At 32.7% G+C, this 13,619-nt stretch overlaps 1 protein-coding gene across 8 annotated transcripts in view; it reads right to left on the bottom strand.

Annotated features, from left to right (window-relative positions):
* SOX5 (SRY-box transcription factor 5) overlaps positions 1 to 13,619 on the bottom strand; it is a 1,266,595-nt gene that overhangs the window by 234,683 nt on the left and 1,018,293 nt on the right. For all 8 annotated transcript variants that reach the window (XM_020994275.2, XM_078155084.1, XM_078155082.1 and 5 more), the window contains one exon: positions 10,252 to 10,338. In XM_020994275.2, coding sequence (XP_020849934.1) covers positions 10,252 to 10,338 — 87 coding nt within the window. The remainder of the gene's footprint in view (positions 1 to 10,251; positions 10,339 to 13,619) is intronic.

The following is a 13,619-nucleotide window of genomic DNA, read 5'->3' as shown; positions in this document are numbered from 1 at the left end:
TAACATAGCTAGTTTTATTGGATCCCCTTCACTATTAATATCGGTTGCTAAAATATTCTATCAGGAAATACAGCAGGAAAAAATGAATGAGGTTTGGTTGTTTGTAGTGATACTAGCAATTTCAATAATTAAGTCTACTATCAAGTGATACACTGGTTTAAAAATTATTGGCTAAACTATTATATTCATAGAAAAAGGTAGCAACATTTTTTATGTCTGTGAATTTAGGTATACAAGAATTATCTTGATTTTAAAACCTATCAAAATAATATTCATTAGGAAATAATACAGATAACCTATCCATAATACCTAGAAGATATTAGTCAAAAACTTAATAGAAATCTAGTGATAAACACTTCAAATTTAAAGCTAAAAATGCAATGGGTACAATCATTGTGACAAGACATAGAGAAGAAAAAATATAAAAAAATGTAATAGGCGTTTCAAAGATTTAGTTTCAAGTTTGCTACAGTATCCTAGAACTCCTAAATCCTAGTCTCCAAAATTTTTTGATTTCACACTCCTGCCAGTAAAAAAAAATTTGAGATCTCCTCATTTATCTATATTTATTTACTTACAAAATTTTATATATTTACTAAAATTATATACAGTTTAAATATGCAAAATAGAAATAAAAAGGATGAGGTAAAGATGAAATATTTTAGAAATATTTCATAAATGTTACAAAAACTTTTTTCTTCTCATGAAATATTCTTAATAATGACATTTTAGTGAGAATAATGCTTCATTGTTTTTGAAAAGTCTTAGTTTAAAATTTTGTGATATAGCAATTCAAAGTTCTAAGTTTAATTTATTTCAATACTTGGCTTTAATGGATGTCATAACTGAAAAAGGTAATTCACAAAGACATATTGATCCAAATGGAAGAAGGGTATCACTGGCTGCACTTACTAAATCATGACACTCATTTTTTCATTCCCATTCATAAATTAGGCAAATAATTTTATTGAAATTCAGCTAGCAAATTTCTATCTTCTTGATATAAATAAAATTTTTCTTACATATTAAATGAAAGTTATTTCACTTTTATAATCTTAAGAACTGGGTTCAAAACACTAACAGTAATTTGGAAGACTTTTTTAATGTTGGTAAAAAGTAACATATTCATTAGAAAAGTAACATTAATTATATAATCTGTCACAAGCCCCCTCAAACTAATAAGAACTTAAAATAAAGCTAGTGATAGGCATCCAAAGCTTAAAGCTAAAAATGCAATATGAATACCACTATTGTTCAAAGATTTAGTTAAAAGAAGGTATAAAATAGGATAAAATCTTTTTTGCCTCAATTAAATTTTATATCAATTATCTTCTTTCCATAAAATGCAAGTTTATTTATGTGTTTTGTGCTTATATCAATTTTTTTTTTGGTAAAGTTACTTACTACGGGATGCTGAGAAATATATTTAATATTTCAACTCAATATCAGAGTTTGGATTTATCCAGCTCTGAGAGAAAGAATATTAAAGTATCACCTTTTTTTATTGTATTAATGTACTTTGGTAATTCACCTTATTTTCTTTGAAAAACTTAGATGTGAAACCATTTAGCTCTTATATAATGATATATATTTTTTTCATTATCTATGGTGACTTAAAGGAATGTAATGATATATATTTTTTTCATTATCTATGGTGACTTAAAGGAATGTAGTTTTCTTATTTGTCTTTGTCATTATAAAATTTTATTGTTCTTTTGTCTAAAATTGTGATAGCAACTTTTGAGTTTTCAATCACCTGAGGCAATATAGATTTTTCCCATCCCTCATTTTTAATCTATGTTTCTATGTTTTTAATATTTTACATGCAAAACCTGATAGAGAGACAATGTCTGACAATATACAAAATATTCTGTTCTTGTAGTCCTCCACATCTGTGCAGTGAGGGTAAAAAGAATATTACATTCTCTGTGACCTTAACTGGCTTCTTCAATCATAACAGTTAAATTTCCTTTCAATAAACTTTTCACTATAGTTGTGTCTATTGTGCTCTTCAGGTCACTATGTGGTATAGTGGATGGAGCACTAGCCCTGGAGTCAGGAGGACCTGAGTTCAAATCTCATACTTACTGGTGGTATCACCCTGGCCAAGTCTTTTAACCTTAATCCTTCAGTTTCCTCATCTATAAAATGAGCTGGAGAAGGACATGGCAAATCATTCCAGTAGCTTTGCCAAGAAAACCCCAAATGGGGTTATGGAAAGTAAGACATACCTGACATGACTCAAAACAAAAACTGTGCTTTTTGCTTGGCTTCTTTTGGTCTATATCAGTTTATACAAATTTTACCACATTTTTCAGGATTCTTCATATACAAATAACCTTTTGGAACACATTTTCTTCGTAACTTGGGAAATACTGGGAAACTATCTCTATTTAGCTACATCACTTCATGTTTCTGTTATTTATGTCTATAATGTATATTATGTGTGCCTTACCTGTGTTATCTTACTAGGTTATAACGTCCATAAGGCAGAAACCCTGACCCTTGGCCTCTCAGAGCAGGCCAAGCATAGTGCTCTGCATGTAAGAGGTATACAATAAATATTTGTTACATTGTACTACAACAAAGAATCTTTAAGATTAAAGTAACCTAAGAGGCAAAATTATCTTCTTAAAATAAATGGAAGTTAAATAATTTCTGAATAAGCAAGTCTTCCCTCCAACCCTGAATAATTTCTCTTTTGCCCTGATATTATTTTGAATATCAATGTGACATTCTGATATGGATTTTTTTCTCTTTAATTCTTTTCTAGAGTTGGGGTTGCTTTCAGGAAGGATTGCACTTATGAAATCTGGGAAGAATATGCAGTACTTCCTTTTGGGAACCCTGCCCAGTAGATTGAAAGTATTTCAAATTAAGCCAAATTTAAATTCTTCTGGATTTATCATCAGGTTTTTATTGTTGTTGATGATGATGCTACTTTGATGGGCATAGGATTTCATCATTTTTTTTCTATCTCCTCCGTTCCTTATTGATATCACTAAAGGCCTTCTGCTGGATTTTTTTTTTAACATTTTGTGTGTACCGATGTAGTACTCTACACTGTTATCACTTAGTCTTACTACACTCATGCTATACCCATACTCTGATCCAGATGGGAAGTCAGTTCCATCATGAGCCAAGTCTTTTCCATGGAAGAAATTCAACAAAGCTAACAATGAACTTTTTTTTTCATTTAAGAGTTCTTTGCTTAGCCAACATATAAACACAAATAAGCCAACTTTGGAACATCATCATTACCATATCTCCAGAAATTATGCAATATAGTTACTTCCCTCCAAGAACTCATTGCTTCAGATTTATTTGTATAGTATTTATTATATGACCACATTTAAATTAGCTGGCACTTAGTTGTGCAACCATGACCAGGATTATCACCACCATCACCACTGCTACTGTTTACTTATAGTTCTCTGTGGTTAATTTATTTAGTATTTTAAATATTAAAGTATGCTAGTATTTAGACCAACATCAGTTGCATTTTGGACAGTTCTACTTTAAGTTCTAAATAGAAGACTAATAGAATGAATTGAAATAGTTGATAAATTACTATAATTTTTATCACACTTTGCCCATGAATGGTTATCCAGCATAGGCGAATGACACCAGCATTTTATCACTTATATAATCAAGATAAGGGTTACATGCATGACTATATCTTAGTTATAATAAAATATAATATTACAAACATTTTGCCATTAATAAAGGTTGTAAGTCATAGAAATTCTACAAAAAAGATCAAGTTATATTCACATTAAGACCAGTTCTCAAAGACTAATAATTATTACATGACTCTGATAACTTTTCTGGGTATTTTATTAAGAATACAAACCCAGGATATTATTTTTAACAATTAAATATACTTTATTTTGATAAGTTCAAGCACATAGTTAATAACACACATTCAATTTATTATGGACAATTTTTGTCCATAATAGGGAATTTTAAAGTAGGGAATATTAAAGGTTATTGTTATTAGTACTCTATGTATATTCATTTGGCTTCAATATGATAAAACAAAATAACCTACATTTTCTTAAAATTATTTTTGACCATATTCATCATAAAATCTTAAACCAAAGGGAGAAATCTGTTTAGTAAGACACAGCATTTGTTTGACTCATGAACCACAGAGATTTCTTTCTAAAGTATTTCAGAGTGGCTTAAAAGCAGCTGATAGGCATTTTCAGGCATATGGCCTGAAAATATTCCCTAAGTACTGGACTGATTCCTAGTATGCAGGACAGGTAAGAGTAGCCTTAATGAACTTCAATATCTTATTTCCTTTTCAAACAACCAGTTATGCTATTACACTGATGTAAGGAAACTGACTACAGAATTATAATTATTACTATGCCATACTCATTGTCTGCTGCCAAGGTAACTGTTAAAAGCTTATATTCTATGTACCAGTTTCCTTTCAGTGTCAGTGAAACATTTTTAGGTATAAAACTACTAGTAAACAAGTAAAGAGAAGATACTTAGGAAATTAAAGTTAATATTTCAATCACCTATTATAGTAGAAAGAATGCTAGACTTGGAGTCAAAGAGAAAGCTAGGTTCAAATCCCCCACTCTGACACTACCTGCAGTATATAATAATTTGTGATGTCTATGTTGTCTGCTGAGAGTTTTAAATGAGATGTATATGTAAAGATCTTTCTAAACTTTAAAACTACATAAAAGACCATTGTAATAATAGTATTTAAAATTATTATTAATTAGCAATGACCACATGGTTCATGGCTTCTTTAACTGTGGCTTTAAAAAATATGTGTGTATATATGTGTATTCACACACACATATATTTATATATGTGTGTGAAGTAGGTACAGCAGCCTATTTTATTAAGCCTATTATATACATAAAGATGCTGTGGTTCAGAAAACTTAAGTGACCCACATGTGGAAACACATCTAAGTTGTGAAGGAAGCAGCATTTAAAGTCAGGTTTTCATGACTCCAGGTCTAGCACTTCTATTCCCTATGTCACACTGCTTTGCTAGCAAAATGTTTGGTTTGATACATTTCAAGGAAAATCTTGAAGTGATAACTTTGGCAAAAATATGAAAGTTTGAAAGAGAGAACTGTTTAAAAGGAAAGATAATGAGTTCAGTCTTAGACATGTTGAATTTGTCTCCAAAACATCTAATTTGAAATGTACAATAGACCACTAGTGATATGGGACTGAAGTTCACAGAACAGAGAGAATGGATATGTATATCAGGGAGTCATAAGCATAAGGCAAAATTCAAAGGGAGATGTAAAGAGGGTCTGTGAAAGAAACTTAGGAACAACTGGAATTAGGGGCCTCAGCTGGATGGTAATTCAGCAAAGGAGACAGAGAAGAACCAGTGAGAGGGCAGGAGGTAGCGATGTGAAAATGCAGAGGGGGAAAATGTATCTGGGAGTAAAGAGTGGAGAGCAATGTTAAAATGCAGTAGTTTGAAAAGGATTAGTACTCACAAAAGACCCTCAACATTTTGTAATTAAGAGAACATCCAGAACTTTGGAAAGAGCTATTTGGAGAGAATGATGAGAGTGAAAACCAGATTGGAAAAGGGTCATGGAGTGAGTGAAAAGAGTGAAGTAGGAGAAGCAAGTTTTAAAATTTTTTTTTTAATTTAAAAGATTTTTAAATTTAATTTTTAAATTTTTAAACAAATTTGGTTGAGAAAGGTAAGAAATGTAGAATAACTTGAGGGGGTGGTAGCATCTACTGAACATTTTTTAAGCATGAGGGAACCCTGGACACATTTGAAGGTAATAGAGAAGGAACCATCAGAAAGGAAGAAGTTGGGATTTCTATAGGAGAGAGGATGGCTGAGAGTGTAGCACTCTATATCAAACTACTGTCGAGTCCTTTAGTACTACAATGTTTCTTTAAAACCAAGACTGGCTCCAGGTAGAAATGATGGTAATTTATGCACCTATTTGTTGAATAAATGAATGAGTGAATGAATGAATGAAAGACTATAAATATTTGGAATAAAATGCAGCCTACTTCACCCTTTATAAAATTTTACTATTCTTGTATAGTAAGAGAAAAACAAAACTAATGGCCTTAATTAAGTTCTAATTCTTGAATTCTTTGGACATATTCAAATCTATTCAACAAATATTTCTAAAGTGTTTACTATCTGGTTATGTGTGAGATACTCATCTAGGCTCTCAGAATATGAATGTGACACATTATGTGCTCTAGTTCTTCTTCTGGAGCATGCTCAGTTGCCATTTTAGATGACCCCCATGGAACCTGTAGCAATTGGGTAAGAGTGCTTCCAGTTTATTTTGACTTATTGATGGACTGAGTTCCTACATTTGATTGATTAGTCAAAATTCCATGGATATACAAAAAAGTCACTAGCCATCACTTGTCCTTTCAGCTTTGAAGTATCAGGATTCTCTGAGCTGTTCAAAGGGTCATTTAGGTGATATAGTTAACTCCACCTAGTTTTAAGCCAGGAACATGTGTTTTACATAGGCAAGCTGGTGTCTAGGATGGGGCTGCCTACCTTTTGTGTCTTTTCTTTGGTACAGGTTTTAGTGTGAGCTAGAAAAGCTTGAAGTTCTAAGGTTGTGGTGGTAACATCTCCCACCAGCCAAGAGTAATGACTACTGGAGTGCTATGGTTATGATAGAAGTAGAAGCAACAGTAGGAAGAGTTAGGAATAGGTAAAGAAAGCCCACTTGAAATAAAATATCCGGTTAGCATTTGATTGGACTCTGCTTAGCAAAGGTAAAGACTAAACAGTCTTGTAAAACTAAGTCTTGTGTTCTAAATAAGGTTTGAATACAAGCCTCCCAACTGGTTTTGTAAATAGTGATGAGTTATTGAATTCTGTTCTAATCTTTCTTTATATTTTGATCCTTTTGTGCTTCTCATTACCTTTTCTGTAAAGGATATGTCCCATAACCAATTTATATTTGTACATTGAATATCTTTTTTTAAATGTGTGTGTATGTATATGTGTAAATATTAGAGTGTAATTATCTCCAGAATAGTTGGGATGGGGGACCAAGTCAATGAATGAATGTGAAAATTGGGACAACCAATCCACTCTCATGAAGTCAAGTTTCCCCAGCAATGAGCACCATATAGGAGCATATATCCAGATACAAAGCAGGAAGGAGCAAGTTCCTGAAGCGCATGCAACTCTCAGAAATAGTTGGCTCTATTCTCTATTCTAGATAAAGATGAAAATTAACATTGCTTTTTGCCATCAAGGCATTTACAGCCTGCACAATGGCAGTGGGGGAGTACAACAAATTTTGTTTTGTTTTTAAATTAGTACAGTGAGCAGGTAGAGATTACTTTTAGAGGACATATAAAAGAGGCTTCATAGAGGACATGATGATATCTGACTTAGGCCTTAAAAGAAGACTTTTGATAGGCTGATGTGTAAGGAGGGTATTCCTATGATGGTAGGATTCCATAAGGTCTTTACGAAAAGGGGACTTAGGACAAGATTAGGGAAGAACTAGTAATCAAATTTAGCTGGAACATAAAATGAATGAAGGAAGGGAAATAGAATGAACTCAGTCTGGGCAGCTAAGTGGCACAGTGTATAAAAGTGCTAGGCCTGAAGTCAGTAGGATTTATCTTCCCAAGTTCAAATCTGGCCTCAGACACTTACCAGCATTGTGAATCTGGGCAAGTCAAGAGTATAACTTTAACTCTGAAACAATGGTTTATGGTAAACATAAGCACTCTTAAAAAGCAAGGAAAAAATTGTTTTTTGATGAAAATACAGTTAAATTTTGAACTACTGAATAGAAAAAGTGATTTAATCACAGAATGATTGGCTGAATATTTTTAATTCCATAAACATGCCAGCACATATAAATAAAATATGATCTGAAAATTTTATTTCAAAAATCATTAATAGTAAAACAAATAAAGTGTGACTCCAAGGTAAATCTGTAAAGATAGAAATTTAAAAGTATCCACTGAACAAGAAGACATCATGGTACAGTGGAAAAAGCATTGCCTCTGGAATCACAGGATCTGCTTTCAAATCCTGCCTCCAATACATGCCACCTATATGATGGGTGACCAAGTCACTTAATCTCTGTGGGCCTCAGTTTCCTTACCTGTAAAAGTACCAGATGGTTTGAACAACATGTCCCTTCCAGCTCTTAACCTATGATCCTATTGACTTCATTGTCTCATATTAAAAACCAAATGTCCACATAAATTCCTTTCATCTGCCTCATACTGCAGATGTGAGCTATTGTTCTTATGCATTTTGACCAGCATTGGCATGCAAATTCACCCCAACAATTTGCAATAAAATTAATTCACCCCCCAAAGCGCAAAACACTATTGTACCCTCTTTCCTTTTTAGTCACCTAGGAACAATGGAAAGTAATTCTGTCACAGGCAATCAGTAGGAAAAATAATCTAGCCTGCTTTCACAGTTTATTGCCAAACCTGGTCCAAACACCTAATAACCATGCCCCTTCCCCACAACAGACCTACAGTTGCTTTAAAATGCATTAGAAAGCAGACTTTTTAATAAAACTAGAGAACAAGAACTAAACTTGTGCTCCAAATGTAAAGTGCCCCAAACCAAAAATTAAAGACACAGAAACTTCTTTTGTGACTGTACTCTAGTTTCCCATCCTCCCCCTGGGCAAGGCTGAAAGGGTTGCTGAGTTTCTTTAGTGTTAGCTTATCATTGCTGCTGTTTCTGCTTTTAAGTTTGACTTGTGAAGGAAAACGAGGGAGGGGTAAAAATGATTACTCTCCAACAGAATGAGATCACAGAGACTTGGAACAGACAATCCTCTCAGCTCTGTATTCTTCATAGGATTTTTGACTCAGTCCAAAAGAGAATGGAGTACCTTTGAAATTACTTTCTAAACTTCAGGAGCTGAAGGATTGAAGAGCAGTTTCTACTTAAAATCAAACATCAAAAATGGAAATTCTCAATTCCTGAACTCAGACTTTGCCTTCTATCCTTTTAGGTCACTTTGAATATGATATGATTTATTATTTTTTTTCCCATTCATTGTTAATTATAGGCTATTTCTATGTAACATTGAGCATTTTTATGAAACTGAAATATTCAGTCAATTATCTAGATGTTTCTAAATATCCAAACACTCCAAACATGTTAGCATCATGTAGACCCAACATTTAAAAGACTGGCTTCTTAATTTTTTGCCTTTCATTTGGATATTCTGAAACTGAAAAAAACCTCCACAAATTAATTTGATACTCTTATTTAATGAGATAATGTGCGCACACACACACACACACACACACACACACATATATATATATATTTGAGTAGTTATATATGTAGATATATATCTACACCTATATACAATTTCACTACAGACCTGTTTATAGCATTTCTGGATAAGATAATTCTATGTATGTAATATATCACATATAATAATGACAAATTATTACCTATTTTAATTCAACTCAATTGAAAAAGCATTTATTACTATTCTACTATGTACAAGTTATTGTAGTAAGTTACTGGATATAGGATAACTGTATCTCTGGTAGAAGCTAATCCTATTTAGAAGAAATCATAATTTTGCATCAGACATAAATAGACAAATACAATTTCCCCTCCCCTTAATTCTCTTGATATAAACTGGACATGAAAATTCAACTGATTACTTCTGTCTTTGGACTTGTTCTCTGTTTTTTTGAAATCTGTCAAGATCTTTCTATTAGTTTCCTTTAATTACTGATTCAAGTAAACCAAGCCCTAGTGTATGCAATCTTCTAAAATATGTATATAAAACATTTTATTATTTCTGTAATATTCATTAACTCTGATTTTGAATACAAACCATATACTTATGCATTTTCCACATAGATTCTGTGAAAATCATCTTTTCTTTTGAAGTTTTCTTCTTATAGATCATTCAAATAAAGAGTTATAAAAGCAAAAGTCTGAAAAGTCTGAAATGTGAATATCTGTCTGTGTTGATAGGTATGTATATTTTCACAGAAAAATATATTTGCACATATATATTTGTGTTTATGTATGTTACAATATCATACACCAAGAAAAAAATAAGGTATGGTCTTGGTGAACCTCTCAAGCTTGAAATGAAAACCACTATAGAAAGATAAAGCAGAAGATAACAGAGAATAATAATGATGCAGAAAAAAACGAAAGTAGAAGTTCCTTAGCACCATTAAAAATGTAAATAACATCTTCATTTTGGTATATTTTGGATCGAGATGATCACAGAGATTTTACCTTTTATTTCTCCAAAGTTCCCTGATCCCATAGCAAGAAGCTTGTCTTTCCAGTCCTTTGATAGGAGCTTTTCAATACTGGGAGTTTCTGTGTGAAGAGGAGGGGTGGGGGAGTAAGAAAATCAACATGACTGTTTTTACAATAGAGCTCATTAAAAATCTATCTGCTAAAAATAAGGCCATCCCTAACCAGGGCCCCAGTTCATAATGACTTCATCAACAAACTGATAAGAGGGGAGGAAAAAAGAATGCATTTTGTCACCTGCTGTTTCAAAATCATTAGCTTTTTCCTCTTGCGGAACAAAGCCATACTAATTCTGTATGACAATAGGTACATATAAACCTGCAGTTCATTGTTTTCCAATTTAGTGAACAAGTTCCTGCTTGTCAGTTTCAGGGTGTTAGTCTGCAGTCAAAAAATAATTATGTTGATAAAATGCACAGTAAAAAAAAGGCAAAAGAATTAGCACTTAAATCTGCTACATGTAATTATATCCTTCTGTGTGTTTACAATTCCATCCACTTTATAATGTGTGCTTAAATATCGTGGTGTTGGTAAGCACACTGAAGAAAGATTTGCCAGTAATACGAATATTGTAAGTAATTTCCTTAAGTTAGCATGAAAAAAAGCTTTTATAAAATTGTAAAATCCAGAGAGAAAGTATTTGCTAGAATGGAAACCCATTATTTTGCTCATTTCAGATTTACATCACTCCCTTAAAAAAAATGGTGGCAGAAGTATTTAGAGGAAATGCATATTTTAGACCTCAAGATTGTGGATGGGTCTGATATTTGTATCGCAGAAACACTTGCATTGTAACCTCTTCTTTTGTGTTCAATCGTAATGTATAAGTAAATATAAATGCTAATAAAATTCAGAAAAAAAACATTAAACTCAATTCCAAACAATGTAATTGTATATTCTTGTCAGTGTTTAGATGGGTACACAATTACAATGGCTTTCAATACCACGATTAGCACTGCATTCAGTTAGAAAATGGAGTGTACTAAAAGATAAGTGTCCCAGTATGCTCCATCTAAATAACAATACTCACACTTATTATCTGGATCTAAGACATCCACTGCTATTCTCCACATTTGTGTTTATGTGTATTTGTATTTGTTCAGACATTTGTTTACCCCCTACTAGGAGCATAAAGGGAGTACATGTTAACTTATCAAAGGGACCGTCTGGCCTAGGGACCATGTGATTATTAGAAACTGGTTAATTTTCCCCACAGTAAAATGCATTTTAAGGAATCTTCATTATCTCATTTGTTTAACGTTCCTACTTTTTCGGACCCCCAAGTTAAAGCTATCAACAATTAGTGTCCCAAAGTCTGTAAAGAGTTTTCAACAAAACTACACTGGGTTTTTTCATGGAAAAGTAACAATACTATATAAACACTTCCATCTTTAATTTCAAAAGGTTCATAGAAAATGAGAAACTGAGTCTGATGTGCTATTGTATTATAGGCTCCATATGTATAAATACATACTGTGAGTGCACATATCTATATCTATCCATCTACATGCACCCTTATATGTGCATTCTTGTGTTTGTGTGTACACAATGAGCTTTAAAATAAAAAAAATGTTTCTATCTGTATGTGCAAAAGTCTTCACTGCTTAATTAGAATCTCTAACTTCTGTCTTCAAAAATTAACTTTCCTATATTCTTTAAAATGATAGAGGTGATTTCATAACAATGAATTAGAAAAATGTTTTTCATTGTAAACAAGGCTACTATTCATGATCTTAAATGGTATTATTTTAAACACTTTTTTGTAAATACTCTCAAAGTTTGTACTTTCCCAGTAAACACTTTTTGAAGGGAATCATTTTAAAAACCTATCTGGGTAGGTCAAATAAATATCACCATTTCTTTTTTTTTTCCCTAGCACCTTCAAAATTTTTCGAGGTTCATGTATACAGGGTGCAGCCAATGTGGTATTTGCAATAGAGTGACTGTCAGTCATTAAAAGCTAACAAACCTTTGCAAAGCAGGAACGCAGCAATAGAAATTCATTGTGAACTAACAATAGCCTACAGAACCTCCAGGCACCAAAAGCAGACCGTTTTACTTTTAAGGCTATTGTCTGCAAAGTCCATGACAAAGTTTTTCCCCTGCAGCTAGACAAAATATTCACTGTAGTGTGCTCATAAAGAAACAGAAGTCTTCTGTCTAAATGGCAGAGTTAAAGGAACAGTAGCCTGATTTCTGAAACCTGCAGAACACTCCAGGTCTCTCTTTATTGACTATTATAAAGATATAAGACTTAGCTGTAAAACAACTTTATCCAAGTGTGCTATTTCTTTTTAAGCTTCAAATGAATAGTTCCTTTAAAATGATAAAACCCAAAGATATTTGGGAATGATATATCAGAAATTATAGTTAAAAATCTATGGATAAATGATGACAAAAATATTTTCAAATGATATGAGATTAAAATATTTACTGATGGTCAGGATGAGAGAAGGGTTATCATCCTCATGAACATCGACATTTATCAGGCCCTTTAAAAGTTTGCAAAATATTTTATATACATTATCCCTTTTAATTCTCATAATAATCCTATTAGGAAAAAGAGTCTGTTACTGTAAAGAGTTCAGATTTGGGATAAAAGGAGATTCTTTCAAATCCCAATTCAGTTACTCATGAATGGTTTGAATTGGGGGAATCAACTAACCTTTCTTTTATGATTTTTGCATTCTTAGTGCCTTGCACGGTGCCAAGCACAGAGTAGGCATTCATTAGATGCTAACTGAATTTAACTGAATTTTTTATTGAACTGAATAAAATTTAATTCTAGGTCTTAGTTTTCTCAGCCGTAAAATGAGGGAATTATGTTAGATAATTTTTAAAGTCCCTCTCAGTCTAAAATTTATTATCCCAAATTTATTAATGAGGAAACTTAAACTCCAAGGGAATATGCAATATTTCTGTGTTTAACAAGCTATTGTGTGTGTGTGTGTGTGTGTGTGTGTGCGCGCGTGTGTGTTTAAACTCAAGTGGTTCTGACAACACTCTTCTCTCTCCTTATTTTTATACTCCCCTCAAATCTCCATCTCTTAGAATCCCTTCTTGTTGTTCAATTGTGTCCAATTCTTCATGACTGCATTTGGGGTTTTCTTAACTGGAATGGTTTGCCATTTCCTTCTCCAGCTCACTTTACAGATGACTTGCCCAGGGTCCCTTGGCTAGTAAGTATCTGAGACCAGATTTGAATTCAGGTCTTCCTACCTCTATGTCAGGTGCTCCATCCATTGCGCCACCTAACTGCCTGTTTAGAATCTTTAGTTTTTCTCCAAAGCTGAGTATATCCTCACCTTCTACATGAAACCCTTCCTGATTCTCTCAAATCCAGC

The sequence above is a fragment of the Phascolarctos cinereus genome, unplaced genomic scaffold (assembly GCF_003287225.1).
Source record: "Phascolarctos cinereus isolate Bilbo 61053 unplaced genomic scaffold, phaCin_HiC Scaffold_1;HRSCAF=81, whole genome shotgun sequence".
Classification (NCBI taxonomy): domain Eukaryota; kingdom Metazoa; phylum Chordata; class Mammalia; order Diprotodontia; family Phascolarctidae; genus Phascolarctos; species Phascolarctos cinereus.
This window is presented reverse-complemented; position numbering and strand designations above follow the sequence as displayed.